The following is a 14,640-nucleotide window of genomic DNA, read 5'->3' as shown; positions in this document are numbered from 1 at the left end:
ATCTCTACCAATTGTTATGTCATTGTAGTTTATTCTTCTTTTTTATCATCACTACTTTATTGAATTCTCTACATTATTAAAATAGTAAAGTATCAAAAAAAAATGTGGTTCAAGTCATTATTCTCATCCCTTGCCCTTGTGCAAGTATTTGCTACTCTCGCCAGTGCCACTGATGGTGATTTAGACAACAGAGGGGCTATCCACGAAAGTACAGGTTGTTGGATCAGTTCTAGTTACACCTCTGAAGGGTTCTACGCCAGATTTTATAACTATACCTTCGATCAAGCTTATGACGAAGCTTTCGTCGAATATGGTTATGCTGACTACGGTAAATTGATCGCTACTGCTGAAAACGTCAAAGATATTGACATTCTTTACCCAACTACCCCAGCAGGTGTTTTATACGGGGACATTTACGGGGACAACCTCACCATTTCCAACTTCACCTTGATTCTTACTGGTTACTTCTACGCTAAGGAAACTGGTTACTATAACTTTGACTTCCACACCACTGATGATGCTGTTGTTTTGTATTTCGCCTCTGATGCCGCCTTTGATTGTTGTAACAGTAAAACTCTTTCTACTCATGCCAACTTCAGTGATTCCGTCATTTACACTACTGGTTCTATTGCTAGTGATGGTCTCGATTATGATGCTTCTAGACAAACTTACCTTGAAGGTGGTTACTACTACCCTACTAGAATCGATTACATTAACATCGTCCATTACGCTAACTTGCAATTGACTGTGACTTATCCAAATGGTGAAAAAGTTACTACTTTCGGTGATTCTGTTTATCAATTTGATGAAGAAGATTCTACTTGTGTTACTGTTACTCCTCTGGCCCCAGCTAGTACCACCACCATCACTTCTGTTTGGACTGGCTCCTCTACCTCCACTTACACCACCACCATGTCTAACCCAAGCTCCCCAATTGAAGTTGTCGTGGAAACTCCAAGAGGCACTACCACCGTCACTACCAAATGGACCGGTACTGGTACTTCTACCACCACCACTACTCCAACTGCTCTCAGCAGTGAAGTTACCGTGATCGTTGAAACTCCTTATCACAGATCAACTACTTCTACTGGCCACTGGACCAAAACTTTCACTTCCACCGTTACCACCGAGACTGCAAGCGCTCCAGCTGGTACTAACACCGTCGTGGTTGATATTCCAGATACCACCACTACCACAACCACCCACTACACTGGTAAGACCACTTCCTACACCACTGTCTGGCCAACCGGTGACAACACTATTGTTACTGTTAGTGAATTTATCCCTGATGGAACTACTAGCTACACCACTCACTACACTGGTCAAACTACTTCTTACACCACTACCAACCCAACCGGTACTGGTACTGATTTCACTGTCTCTGAATTCATCCCAGATACCACTACTACTACCATCACCCACTTCACTGGTGAAACTGTTTCCCTTACCACCATCTACCCAACTGGTGACAACACGGTGATTACTGTTTCTGAATTCGTTCCAGATATTACCACTACCGTCAAGACCCACTACACTGGTAAAACTACTTCTTTTACTACTTACTATCCAACTGGTTCTAACACCGTGATTACAGTTTCTGAGTTCATCCCTGATGGAACTACTAGCTACACCACTCACTATACTGGTAACGCCACTTCTTACACCACCACCAACCCAACCGGTACTGGTACTGATTTCACTGTCTCTGAATTCATCCCAGATACCACTACCACTACCATTACCCACTTCACTGGTGAAACCGTTTCTCTTACCACCGTTTACCCAGATGGTGCTGGTAACCACACTGTGATCACTGTTTCTGAATTCATTCCAGACATCACCACCACTGTTCCAGTCCAATACACCGGTAAAACCACCTCATACACTACCATTTACCCAACTGGTGCTAACACTGTCATCACCGTTTCCAAGTACATTCCAGATATCACCACCACCATCAAGACACACTGGACCGAAACCACTACTTCTTTGACCACTTACTACCCATCCGGTAATGGTTCCGTTATCACTGTTAGTGAATTCATCCCTGATTTGTCTACTACCGCCACTGAAGGTTGGACCAAGAACTACACTTCCATTGTCACCACTGAATACCCAACTGGTACCAATGATGTTGCTACTATTCTTATTGCCATCCCAGACAAGAGTACCACTATCACTTCTTACTGGACTGGTCTTACTGCTAGTGAAACCACTGTTTACCCAACCGGTACTAATGTCAATGCTACCATTTCTGATGAAATTTTCACTCCTGGTGTTACTGTCACTACCACTATCCCATGGTCTAAGTCTTACACTTCTACTTCCACTATCACCCCAGCCAATCCAGCTTCTGGTACCGGTACTGTTGAAATCTTTACTCCACAATCCACTACCACTGCCTACTACGGTAATGCCACTGTCGCCACTTCTTCTTTGAGTACTTCTACCGATATTGTTAGCGACTTGACCACTGACATTGAAACAATTACTTATTGTGGTGAACAAGGGTGCACTCGTTCTACTATTCACTCCACTTTTGTTGCTTCTACTTCAAAGAGTGCTGCTGCTTCTCCATCTAGTGGCTCCTCTTCATCCAGTGTTGCTGTTGCTTCTACTTCCTCTACCTCCGCTACTGTCGCCGCTGAAGCGTCTACTTCTTCTTCTGCAGCTGTCGTCGTTGAATCCTCTGCTGCCACTGCCATTGCCACCGAAGCCTCTTCTTCTTCTTCTTCTTCTTCTTCTGCAGCTGTTGTAGTTGAATCCTCTGCTGCCTCTTCCTCTGCTGCCACTGCCATTGCCACCGAAGCCTCTTCTTCTTCTTCTTCTTCTGCAGCTGTCGTCGTTGAATCCTCTGCTTCCTCTTCCTCTGCTACTGTTGCTGCTGAAGCTTCTACCTCTTCCTCCACCACCTCCTCCGCTACTGTTGCCATTGAAACTTCTGCTTCTGCAAGCTCCACTGCCTCCGTTCAAAGTTACGAAGGTGCTGCTTCCAGAGTCAACAGTCTTTCTGCCTCTATCTTGGCTTTCTTCATTTCTTGTGTTTTCTTATTCTAATACCCTCGGAATACTTTTTCCTTAACACCATAGACTTTTTCTTACCAATGGGTCATTAATTGATTCCATGCTTTTTTCCTTTTAATTCTTCTTTTAGACTACAGTTTTGTACTAGAGCTCTTACATAACTATTACTTTTTCAACCCATTCTTTCGGTTGATTTTATATTTTTTTTTCATACTTTTCTCTTTCTTATTTTCTTTAGGTTTCGCAAATAGATCTGGAATCTTTATTTATTATCATATAATCTAGTAGTATCTTCTAAAAGAGAAACTTATAGCATTCATTCTCTGAACCATTTATTTTTTACAAGTACAATCACCAGACCTGGGTGCCTTTATTGACTGAAAACCAATAGGTCAAGATAAAATAAGGCAAGCTTGAATAGCACATCCTATCCCCATGATGTGTTATTATGTGATATTGATGAGTACCAATGATTTATGACACAGGCTAGAAATTTTTCTTTTATCAGAGTTATTACTATTTAATGTTACCTTCGCCATTTTCTTGATTTTCCATAGATATTGTTCAATAGGTACAGTAGTAGACCCCATATGCATATGGAAACGTCATAACTAACTAACTCTTGCAAAAGGTTAGGAAAAATGCTTAGCAGAAGCCTGAACTTGCTTGCTATAATTAATTTAAAAGAGAATGAAAAGAGAAACGTCTAGCACCCACTCAGTGTGACTAATAATAGCGACAATTCGGAGTTAGTCAGTCGGTGTCTGATAATAAGATGACATGAAACACTCCCATTGCGGTGGACCGTCGGTGGCCGGGCAATGATGCGGGGAGATGACTAAATGCAGCCATCAATTGAAAAATTTCAGGATTTCCGAAATTTGAAGTTTTCTGCCCGCTTAAGATCCTAACCTAAACTACTTCATTCTCTTTTACTATATTTGTCACCGAGAACAATATTGTTTAATAACAATAATAATAATAATAATAAGATGAGCGTTCAGTTAAGACAGCAATTCGTCAAGGCCAAATCTGAAGGTATGTCTTTTCCATAGAATAATATTCAACTTGATTCATGACGCCATTCTTTGTTGGGGGATGATTCAATTTTATAGATATAAATATATATACTGACTCATGTGTTATTATTAGGCCGTGCTGCGCTTGTCACATTTATCACAGCTGGGTATCCAACCATTGAAGATACCGTTGATATCATCAAAGGTTTCCAAGATGGGGGTGTCGACGTGATCGAGTTGGGTGTTCCATTCTCCGACCCTATTGCTGATGGTCCAGCCATTCAAGTTGCCAACACCAAAGCCCTTGAAAACGGTATGACCGTTGACAAAGTGTTTGAACTCGTCAAAAAAGCCCGTGCTTCTGGTGTCACCGTTCCTATTATCCTTATGGGCTACTATAATCCTATTGTGAACTATGGTGAAGTCGAATTCATCAAAGCCTCTAAAGAAGCGGGGGTCAATGGGTTTATCGTTGTTGACTTGCCTCCTGAAGTTGCCGTGCAATTCAGAAACGGTTGTTATGAATACGGTCTTAGTTACGTTCCATTAGTTGCTCCATCTACTACTGATGAAAGATTAGAAGTGTTGTGCGGTATTGCCGATTCTTTCTTATACGCCGTGTCTAGAATGGGTACCACTGGTGCTACAGGTACTTTATCTACAGGTATTGATGCTCTTATCTCCAGAATCCAAAAGTTTTCCGGGTCAACCCCAATTGCTCTTGGGTTCGGTATTAGTACTAGAGAACATTACTTGGCTGCTGGTTCTTCTGCTGATGGGGTTGTGATTGGTAGTAAGATCATCGGTTTAGTTGGCGATGCCCCAGCTGGCCAAAGAGGTGCCACTGCTAAGAAATACGTTGAAAGCATTTTGAAAGGTGATGGTACCTTCAGTAAGGAAATTACCCCAATTGCCGACGATGAATCATCAAACAAGAAAAAGATTGCCGAAGATGTGCAAGAAGTCCACAAATTCTCCCCAATGTTTGGTCAATTTGGTGGTCAATACGTTCCAGAAGCTTTACACAAATGTCTTTCTGAATTGGAACATGCCTTCGATGACGCTGTCGAAGATCCAGCTTTCTGGGATGAACTCAAATCATTGTACACTTATATTGGTAGACCATCTTCATTGCACGAGGCTGCCCGTTTGACCGAGTATGCTGGTGGTGCCAAGATCTGGTTGAAGCGTGAAGATTTGAACCATACTGGTTCCCACAAGATCAATAACGCCATTGCCCAAGTGTTGCTTGCCAAGCGTTTGGGCAAGACCAAGATTATTGCGGAAACTGGTGCTGGTCAACATGGTGTTGCCACCGCTACTGCTTGTGCCAAGTTCGGGCTAGAGTGTAAGATCTTTATGGGTGCCGAAGACGTTCGTCGTCAAGCTCTTAATGTCTTTAGAATCCGTATTTTGGGTGCTGAAGTCGTTGCCGTTGAAAACGGTACCAAGACTCTCAGAGATGCTACATCTGAAGCCTTTAGATACTGGGTTTCTAATTTGGACAGCACTCACTATATTGTTGGTTCAGCCATTGGTCCACATCCATACCCAACTTTGGTTAGAACTTTCCAAAGCACCATTGGTAATGAAGCCAAGGAGCAATTCAAGCAATTAAACGACGGCAAGTTGCCAGATGCGGTTGTTGCCTGTGTTGGTGGTGGTTCTAATAGTACCGGGATGTTTTCTCCATTCGAGCATGACTTGTCGGTCAAGATGGTTGGGGTGGAAGCCGGTGGTTCTGGTATTGATTCTGACCATCATTCTGCTACTTTGACAGTTGGTCGTGTTGGTGTTTTCCACGGGGTCAAGACTTTTGTGTTACAGGATGACGATGGGCAAGTGCATGATACCCACTCTGTTTCTGCTGGGTTGGATTATCCTGGTGTTGGACCGGAATTGGCTGCTTGGAAGGAAAGTGGCAGAGCGTCATTTGTCGCTGCTACTGATGCCCAAGCGTTACTTGGTTTCAAGTTGTTGAGTCAGTTGGAAGGGATCATTCCAGCCTTGGAATCGTCGCACGCGGTTTATGGAGGGGTTGAATTGGCCAAGACCATGAGCAAAGACCAGAACATTATTATCAATGTTTCTGGTAGAGGTGACAAGGATGTGCAAACCGTTGCCGAAGTGTTGCCAAAGTTTGGGGAGGAGATTGGCTGGGATCTTAGATTCAACAAGGATCATCCAGACAAATGAGTTTTTTTTTTCAACTATTTTTATTAATATGATATATACTATCATGTATACTATACAAGAGTGATATAGTAATAATACTACTACTACTACTACTACTACTACTACTGCTACTACAATATAATGCTACTTACAATATATATAGAGTATAACGGGTGTAATATATGGGATACGAGGAGATGGGTGGCAAACGTCACGGATACTCTGCTCACCCTGCCTGAGGTTGTCAACGAGTGTCCGGGTAACGTTCACCACCCCAGTGTCACTTTTCTGTGTGGTTACAAGGCCCCGCCGGCTATCTGCAGCAAGTTTGACTTAATTGCCATCGCCTCTTTCTTTTTGCTGTGCGAATCTATTGACATCTCAGTTTTCTTTTCTTTGAAAATAAGTAAAGATCGGTTAATTTGGTCAACAAAGATTTCCCGAGCGATAACCATTATTCCAAGGCGTCCCACTCTAGGCTTTGCCAATTCATATTACTACTTTTTGTTATACAACTTCCAGCAGTTTGTTTTTCCCCACCCACCAGGTGCTCCTCAAAACAATAATCCCCCAATTGTCATCACAATAGTATCATTGGCCCCATTTTTCACCTATCGCATTCCCATTCTTCAAGCGTGATAATTCATTACAGTCAAGACCATATATGTTCCTGCGGAATTGAATGAAGTCTCCGATGGCTACAGTAAACAAGAGTTCCTCATCTTCCGGGGCTACGGAAAACTCCATCAATTCTGGCTCCAACAGCAGTCAAGCATCCAACAACAAACCTGGCTCAGTGTCCCATGGATCTTTTTCTAATCCCGCATTTCCTGCCAATGCTAGATACTCAAGAAACTTATCGTTTGGCACATTATTCCAGAATTTGAACTCTGCCACTGGTGACGGCAGAGATGATTCACTATCGTTCTTGCCCCAACTAAACGAAAATGTATCACTTGGTCTGCGAAACAATTCGTTAATGAACTTCAACAATCAAGACCTTAATTTCAATATTTCATCATCATCAGCAGCAGCAGCAGCGCCACCAACAACAACATCAACACCTTCAACAACAACATCAACTAACCCTCATAATATATCAAACCCAAATAACCCCACAGTCAACGCACAAAACAGTCCTGGTAGTAATTCGCATTCACCAATTCAACAGCCGTCTCAGTCACGAAAATCATCAATTACTGGCGCACTTTCTTCGAACAACACCAATTCTTCTTCGCAACCGGCACATTATCACGAAAGACTCCCTTCATTCTATAGTTCTGGAGGGTCTTCTTCAGGAAATCCCGGCCCGATATTCAATACTGAAGTTTTTTCAAACCATGGACTGAATAGCTCATCAACTGGTAATGCCACTGGGTCTTCCACGATATCGGCAGGTGGTGGGAATCACAATCCAGGGAGTTCTCGAAACCCGTCTCTAAATAATATCTTTAGTTATCCAGGTGATGTCCAATCACCTCCAGGTGCAGGGTTCTATCATCGACCATCAATTGGTAGCTTTAACTTTGGCAATGTTGGGAGAAGAAACTCGAATTATTTACCAAGTCTAGGAATGGGAGACATAAATAGTGATTTCGACAATTTTTTCAAGCGTGACAGTGTTATGAAAGGGATGAGTGGTGATTTACAATTTGCCCCACAAGTATCTAGAAATAATTCGACCGACGTCAAAGGGAAACCGGAGAGTTACCTTCTGGATAACGTGAACATCAACCAACAAGAACTGAAACTTTTCCCAATTAATGAAAGAGATGCTGCCAATCAAAGAAAGCACCAACGGCAGACGTCTGGCGAATATGGTGATCGAAAGCGTCTTAGGCAAACAAAATTGAAAAACGTAAACGAATCTGCTTATAATAATGTACTGCAAGACCAACTACAACAGTTACAGACGGTGCAACAACAACAACAACAACAACAGCAGCAGCAGCAGCAGCAGCAGCAGCAACAACAACAACCTCCAATACCCCAAAGAATTCAACAGGCTCGTACCGTTCCTCCTCCAAAATATCAATTTCCCAAACCAGTTGGTAACACCACTGGTCAGAAGACCAGTGCCGGTACCCCACCAATACCTCAGACTACTCCGCCAAATAGTTCTTTGATGATGGCTCCAACTTCTGATAAACAAGAATTCAAAAGTCCATCTCAACAAGTAGTATCAGGAACTCAAGCCCAACAGTTATTGCCAGTCAAAGATGCTGGACCGCAAACCGAGGATGGCAAACCACTTTTGGGTGCTACTAAAGTTGACCAGCTTATGCTTGTAATTCAGGCGCGGGCTAAAGGGGTAAAAAAGCAAATCCAACAGGCTCCTGATGGCCTGATTCTTAATGATGGTGAAGTACTTCCTCCAACTATTGAACTTGTGGGAGGCATTGATAAAATCAAATCCCGAGCAAACGCCAAGAAGAAGTACCAGTGTAAATATTGTTTCAAGAATTTCACCCAGTCTACCCATCTTGAAGTTCATCTTAGGCTGCACATTGGACTTAAACCATTTAAGTGTGAACATTGTGGGAAAACTTTTACTCAAGGCGGGAATTTACGAACCCATTTAAGATCTCATACTGGGGAAAGACCGTTCAAATGTGATGAATGTGGCCGATGCTTTTCTCGTAAAGGTAATTTAGCGGCTCATAAGTTGACTCACTCGCACATCAAGCCATTTGAATGCAAACTTGATAATTGCGATAAGGCATTCACCCAACTTGGGAATCTTAAAGCCCATCAGAACCGATTCCATTCCCAAACCGTTCTTGAACTTACTAATCGCCTTGCCACTCTCGGAGAAGACCTTTATCATCTTCCTCCAGATGAGAGGTCAACCATTGAATATTTTTTGAATATTTATAAGAATCTGAACAAGGGAATCAAGGGACGTGGAAGGAAAGGAATGGGTAAGGCCAATGCTAGAAATAAAGAAATTGACAAATTCCAGCAAGCAAACGATCAACTGGACCCAACCGGTGATCGTGCCATGCTCCCTCCTGGCACTCAGGTACCGGGGCAATTTGATGGTAATGAGTATCCTACGACTTTAGGTGGTGCAGCACCGGGGGCTCAATCAGGGTATTATCTTCCACCACCAGGCCAAACACAAATGGGAATAAATTATCGAGTGAATCTTGCACCAGGATATGGGTTCAATGGCAATCCCCCACCATCCTAAATGATGTTCACCTCGATTTGTTCCAAATGGTTTTAAACCTTTTCAAGGCGGAATCCTTTTTCTATCTCCCTTGGACAAATGATTTGATATTATGTTCTAAATACCCTTTTTTTTTTGTTGGGGCTTCTTTCTACTTTTTATATTTATCTTCCTGTGTCTATTATTTTTTTTATTTGTGTTTCTCTTTTTTTATTTTTCATTTTTATTTTATTTTAGCGGTGATCTATAGTGGTTTGGAAATTATTGATTAGAAAAGACATCGGAAAAACAACTTATAACAAAAAAAACAAAAACAAAAAACATATTCAAACGTTTCACTCTTCTCCTTTTATATTATATACGGATTTTCTTATAACATTTGTGTATTATTTAGTGTCTGGTATTACGGTTCTTTAATTCTATACTTTGTATTATTTTATATCATCATGTAAAAGAGATGATCCTCATATCGCTTACAATATCGTGAAAAAAGATGATTCTTATTTATCCATTTTAATAATAAAAGTTAGTATCATGGTGCCCACAGCATTTTTGTCAAATATGTCGAAACAATAGGGTTCAATAACTTTTGCAGGGTGGAAAAAAAAGACATCACTGAAATTTTATATTCGCGTCTGGAGCACCTTCTCTCTGCTCAGCTAGGTATTGATTGTCTCGGCCGTGGAGGGTTATGGATTTTAATGATACTAATCTGAAGAACTTGAACGTCACCGTGCTAACCCCTCCTCCACCGCCTCCGAAGCTCACCAAAACCTGGGGCCTTCGAGCTCCAAGGTTCATCAATATCTTGGGTCCCCTCCCCACCGCCACTACTATCGACGGTGATCGCAAATGGTTCCAACATCAATAATAAAAAAATATCCCTTACTTGCTTGTGATATCTATCGAAAGAAGAAAACCAAGTGCTCGGGGGAAAAACCTTGCGGTCACTGTTGTGATCGAGGACTTGAATGCTTTTACACTTCTGTCAAAAAGAGACGAGCAGTATTTAAGAGACGACTGCCTACCGAGAATGCCCCATCTCTAGGGATTACACCACCTCTGGAGAATACACCACCAATGAATAATGACCCGAAAAGTTACAACCTGGCCCCCATAATGTTAAATACGTTGGTACATGCTTCGCAAACAAACGTTAACACGAGTGTATTGTTCAAAGAGTTGCTCTGAGTTTGTGGGGCTGATCGTAAATTGAACAGCATTAATGAAAGAATTCTGAGATTTGAAAGAAATGGGACTTTTGAAGTTAGTAATGATCCAATAACAACTATACCAGAGTCCGTTCTGGTAAAGAGGAATTCACTGGGGGGCTCAGTTAGTTCCAAGAAATTATTTGCATCATCTACAAGAGAAGAAGAATAGAAAATATTAATGAAATAGAATTTGAAAAAGTAGAGGATGAGGATAAATATGAGGAAAAGAAGAAGGAGATATAAATAGGAGGACAAATAGCATCGAATTCAAATCTCTTTTCAAACTTGTATCGATAACCTCTGCTTCAGTGTTTAGTGTGATGCCACCATTAATTGGATTAAACAAAGAACCGGAAAAAATTATGAGATTTTCAAACCGCTTGTCATGGAAGCACATCTCATTTCTTTGAAAACTTAGTGAAAATCATCAAATACGAATTCTAGTTGATTTGAAGGATTAAAGTTTCAACCTTATTCATAAAACCCTATTGCGTCAAATATTTCATTCGCGAGTTTCTCGAACTGCATACAAAATACAACCCTTGATAACTGATGAGGATGCATTCTATTTATTATATCAGTTTTATGATGCTCACCTAAAGATCAATATCAACGATCAATATCATGGTGAATATTCAAATATATATGGACTCACATACTGTACCAGATGTGGATGATAATTGTATGCCTAAAGGATGGTCGCTGCATTTATCAACTACTTCCATATTTTTCTGACGCTCGTAAAATAACGATGATGGTAATAGTGGTGCTGCTACCGAATCTCTTCACTGGTGATTTTAATTCTTTATCTTTGAACAAAATTTTTTTCAGTTTGAATCAAAATAGTCCATAAACCCCATTGGGAGCTATTTGTATCAGTTATGAGAATAGGAATAGCAATGATAATACCAATGAGTTATCTTTTCCGTCCACCAATCCAGCTCCTACCATTGAAGGACACGTTGCTGAAAGATTTATGACAGGTGAATATGGAAATAACAATGGAGATTTTGCCATTAATCCATTCCTTTCGGGTGCCACAAATACTGCTGATATCTACCCGGGACTCATCACCATCAATGAAAGTGAGCAACAGGTTTCAGAGACAAAATAATCAATCGAAGTATTTCAGGGAAATGTTTTGATTTATTCTTGAATACTGATCGCCAGAAAGATATTAATTTGACCTTATTGACCAATGATGGGTTTTTCGAAGAGTCTAACAAGAATTTTCTGAGAAATTTACTGAAACCTGATCCGCTCTCGTTACCTGGATTTTTCTTTTCCGGTTAATACTAAACGATGTTATATTTCAGGATTTTATTTTGTATGTATTTCTACATAATTTTTTTTCTTTTTGTATTATATTATAAGGCTTTTTGCCAACGTGTAGCCTGATTCCGTTCACACATGAGACATTCCTATACTACAGGTAACGGTGACTCAAGCAATGAATCTTTACTAGTATATATATATATATATGGAGTCCTACCACATACTAAACAATAGTTTTTATAATTTAATCTCTCAAATTCATTTTTAAAGATTTTCACATGTGTGATTATTTAAGCACTCAAGAATATTTATTTAAAGTATAATGAAGTGGAAAATCCAGGAATGCCATATTGAGTAGTGACAATACAAATAAGATATCTACAAAGAGAAGCCTTTAAAATTCGTAGTCGCTAGTCATTTTTCTCCAAAAGGGTGACAAGAAAGAGGTTTTACATATGGTTGGTTGAATGTCGCTAAGTCCCACGGGAGCGGCGTTTCATTTTCTTTTCGCGGCTGATAAGCGGCTGAAAGTACCGTGACCAGAACAATAATGCGGGAGATCTTTTGAAGATGTCTTTTCTTTACGTTCTTTTATTTTTATCTCATTACCCCAGTTCCATCAGATCATTCCTATATACAAACACAGATATTGTTCTCTCAATTGTCTATTTGACAAGCTGTCTGTACCAGTGGCACATATTATTTGACCAGATCTGTTGCTCCATTATGACAGACTTTGGCGAAAGGTTCAGAAGCAATGCCATCTTGGGTATGTTAGATCTTGTGGATACTATAGCAAGAGAATGGAAAAAACAAAAAAAATGCAAACATAGATCTAAAAGATAACAGATACAAACGATGATGTATTATTTCAGCTTTCAAGTGATAACAATTACTAACTTCATTGGCAGCAATAAATAGCATGCAAAAACAGCACAGGGCAATGAAGAAGGATTATAATAAATACAAGGGGTTCCTACACATAAAAAGTGGGTATTTAATTTTATATGAAAAGGCAAGGACTGTTTCTCTCTTAGTATAACTATATTAACACAAGTAGCAATATACTTCAAAATAGTCGATAATAGGGAAGTCAAAAGAAGACTTCGAGCGGCGTTGGCGGAGGAAAAAAGGCAACATCAAGCCGAATTAGATCGTCAAAGAAAGGAACAGAATAAGGTAGTACAGGATACCTCGGTGTTTAGGATAAATTTTGTCAAATTATCTAATACACAAACAGAAAAATTCGCAAAAGGTATGTTAAAAAAACAAAAAAAAAAGGACTAATGGTAATCTTTCAGCAGTTCAAAGTATTGCTTTCAATTTTTTTCTTCTCTCCAATTCAGAATACTAATAATTGTTCTATTACTTTTTATTTATAGATATCAAGGAACAAACCAAAGTGATTGCAAACAAGATCCAACTTGACCGTGGTGGACTTTTTCATGATTTCAAAAATTATAGAAAATCCAACCAATCTATTTGGCAGCAACAGAAACGACAGGAGAAGGAAAACCAAAAAGAAGCCAAATATTTTCTTGAGGATGAACAGAATAAGGAAAAGGAAAGTCAGAAGTTACATGCTCAGAGATTAAAGGATCGATTCAAAATCGAAGTGAGGGATGAAAGAATTGAAAAGTATCGACTACGGGAAAAGCGTAGGTTGGCAAAAAAACTTGGATATTGGTGAAAAAAAAAGCTGCAAAGGAAGAAGAAGTTTACTGCAGAGAGAATTATGAAGCTATGTTGGCAAAACGACAAACAAATTCCCTTTGATCATGTGGAATTGAAAGATTGTGTTTGATAAGCTATCATCCAGACGCTGACTATATTATGTTTACATATATATATATACATATAAAGGCCAAAGCCGTCAAATTTACAGTTAGGATTCTCTATATTGATCAATTGCTTTTGAGAATACCTTTAAAAGATGCTTTGGATTACCTCAGATGCGATACCGGAAGTGGCTCAATACAAAAAAACAAAACACAAAAAAGCGCCGTCTATGACATCTTAGGTTATTTTATTTTTGTTGACTGTGGCAACAGTTTGCTTCTGTTTATATACCTAAGTATAATTTTTGCTTATATAACGTTGAACAACACCACTTTGTACAAACGGTGGTGCGTCTGTAAGTGTCTGAACCATAATTTTAGACTAAGTTTGTATACAAAAAAGCGCACATCAAGGGGGAACATAGGCAGTTCCTGTGGTTGTTAACAATGGTTGCCTTATACATATCTAGATTTAGACATGTTGTTGTCGGGGGTACCTTAGTTGTTTATTCAAATTTCTATAAACAAGGCAGTGATGGTTACATGGTTATTGACGAATGATGGATTGTAGTAACTTTATTTCCTGGTATACATTCCTTTATTGGAATCAGAGTTCTACAGTTGTTGCATTAACAATCATCTGGCTCTGTCTGTTGTCGGTGCTGCATACCTGAATCTGGTAATATTGCTGCTTCCACTACGAATAGAACTTCACTACTTAAGGATTTGGTAATCCTTCTGGCCACGAGAAGAGGGCTTAGATTTAAATAAGAAAGAGCCAGTAAACATTTAACCAAACCCAAACCAAGGATACTGTTGTAATGGCTGAGAATACTCTGCCTCCTCTCCTACCACCACCACTCCCCCAAATGGAGTACAACCAGTAGATGTTCAACAGATAATACAATGAAGACAGCTACAATGTAACCAGCCTAGCAGGAATAACATGCTCTATTCAACGGGTATAACATAAAGCCACCCAG

The 14,640-nt window shown here is 40.0% G+C and overlaps 4 protein-coding genes across 4 annotated transcripts; all 4 read left to right on the top strand. All coding sequences in view use genetic code 12, as the record gives it.

The window, feature by feature from the left end:
* Positions 1 to 102: 102 nt before the first annotated feature.
* DASC09_028100 (Tda8 protein) lies at positions 103 to 3,057 on the top strand (the record flags this gene model as incomplete). Its single annotated transcript, XM_064996413.1, has 2 exons — positions 103 to 853; positions 2,510 to 3,057. The coding sequence occupies 2 exons, from the start codon at positions 103 to 105 to the stop codon at positions 3,055 to 3,057; spliced, it is 1,299 nt and encodes a 432-aa protein (XP_064852485.1).
* A 959-nt stretch (positions 3,058 to 4,016) lies between these two features.
* Positions 4,017 to 6,239, top strand: TRP5 (tryptophan synthase TRP5; the record flags this gene model as incomplete). The annotated part of the gene is made up of 2 exons (XM_064996412.1): positions 4,017 to 4,062; positions 4,177 to 6,239. The coding sequence occupies 2 exons, from the start codon at positions 4,017 to 4,019 to the stop codon at positions 6,237 to 6,239; spliced, it is 2,109 nt and encodes a 702-aa protein (XP_064852484.1).
* A 661-nt stretch (positions 6,240 to 6,900) lies between these two features.
* On the top strand, positions 6,901 to 9,411 carry DASC09_028080 (C2H2-type zinc finger protein; the record flags this gene model as incomplete). The annotated part of the gene is made up of 1 exon (XM_064996411.1): positions 6,901 to 9,411. The coding sequence occupies one exon, from the start codon at positions 6,901 to 6,903 to the stop codon at positions 9,409 to 9,411; it is 2,511 nt and encodes an 836-aa protein (XP_064852483.1).
* Positions 9,412 to 12,605: 3,194 nt separating this feature from the next.
* DASC09_028070 (uncharacterized protein) lies at positions 12,606 to 13,569 on the top strand (the record flags this gene model as incomplete). The annotated part of the gene is made up of 4 exons (XM_064996410.1): positions 12,606 to 12,648; positions 12,791 to 12,868; positions 12,940 to 13,134; positions 13,262 to 13,569. The coding sequence occupies 4 exons, from the start codon at positions 12,606 to 12,608 to the stop codon at positions 13,567 to 13,569; spliced, it is 624 nt and encodes a 207-aa protein (XP_064852482.1).
* Between the last annotated feature and the right edge of the window lie 1,071 nt (positions 13,570 to 14,640).

This window comes from Saccharomycopsis crataegensis (genome assembly GCF_037102585.1).
Source record: "Saccharomycopsis crataegensis DNA, jcf7180000000077, whole genome shotgun sequence".
Lineage (NCBI taxonomy): Eukaryota > Fungi > Ascomycota > Saccharomycetes > Ascoideales > Saccharomycopsidaceae > Saccharomycopsis > Saccharomycopsis crataegensis.
This window is presented reverse-complemented; position numbering and strand designations above follow the sequence as displayed.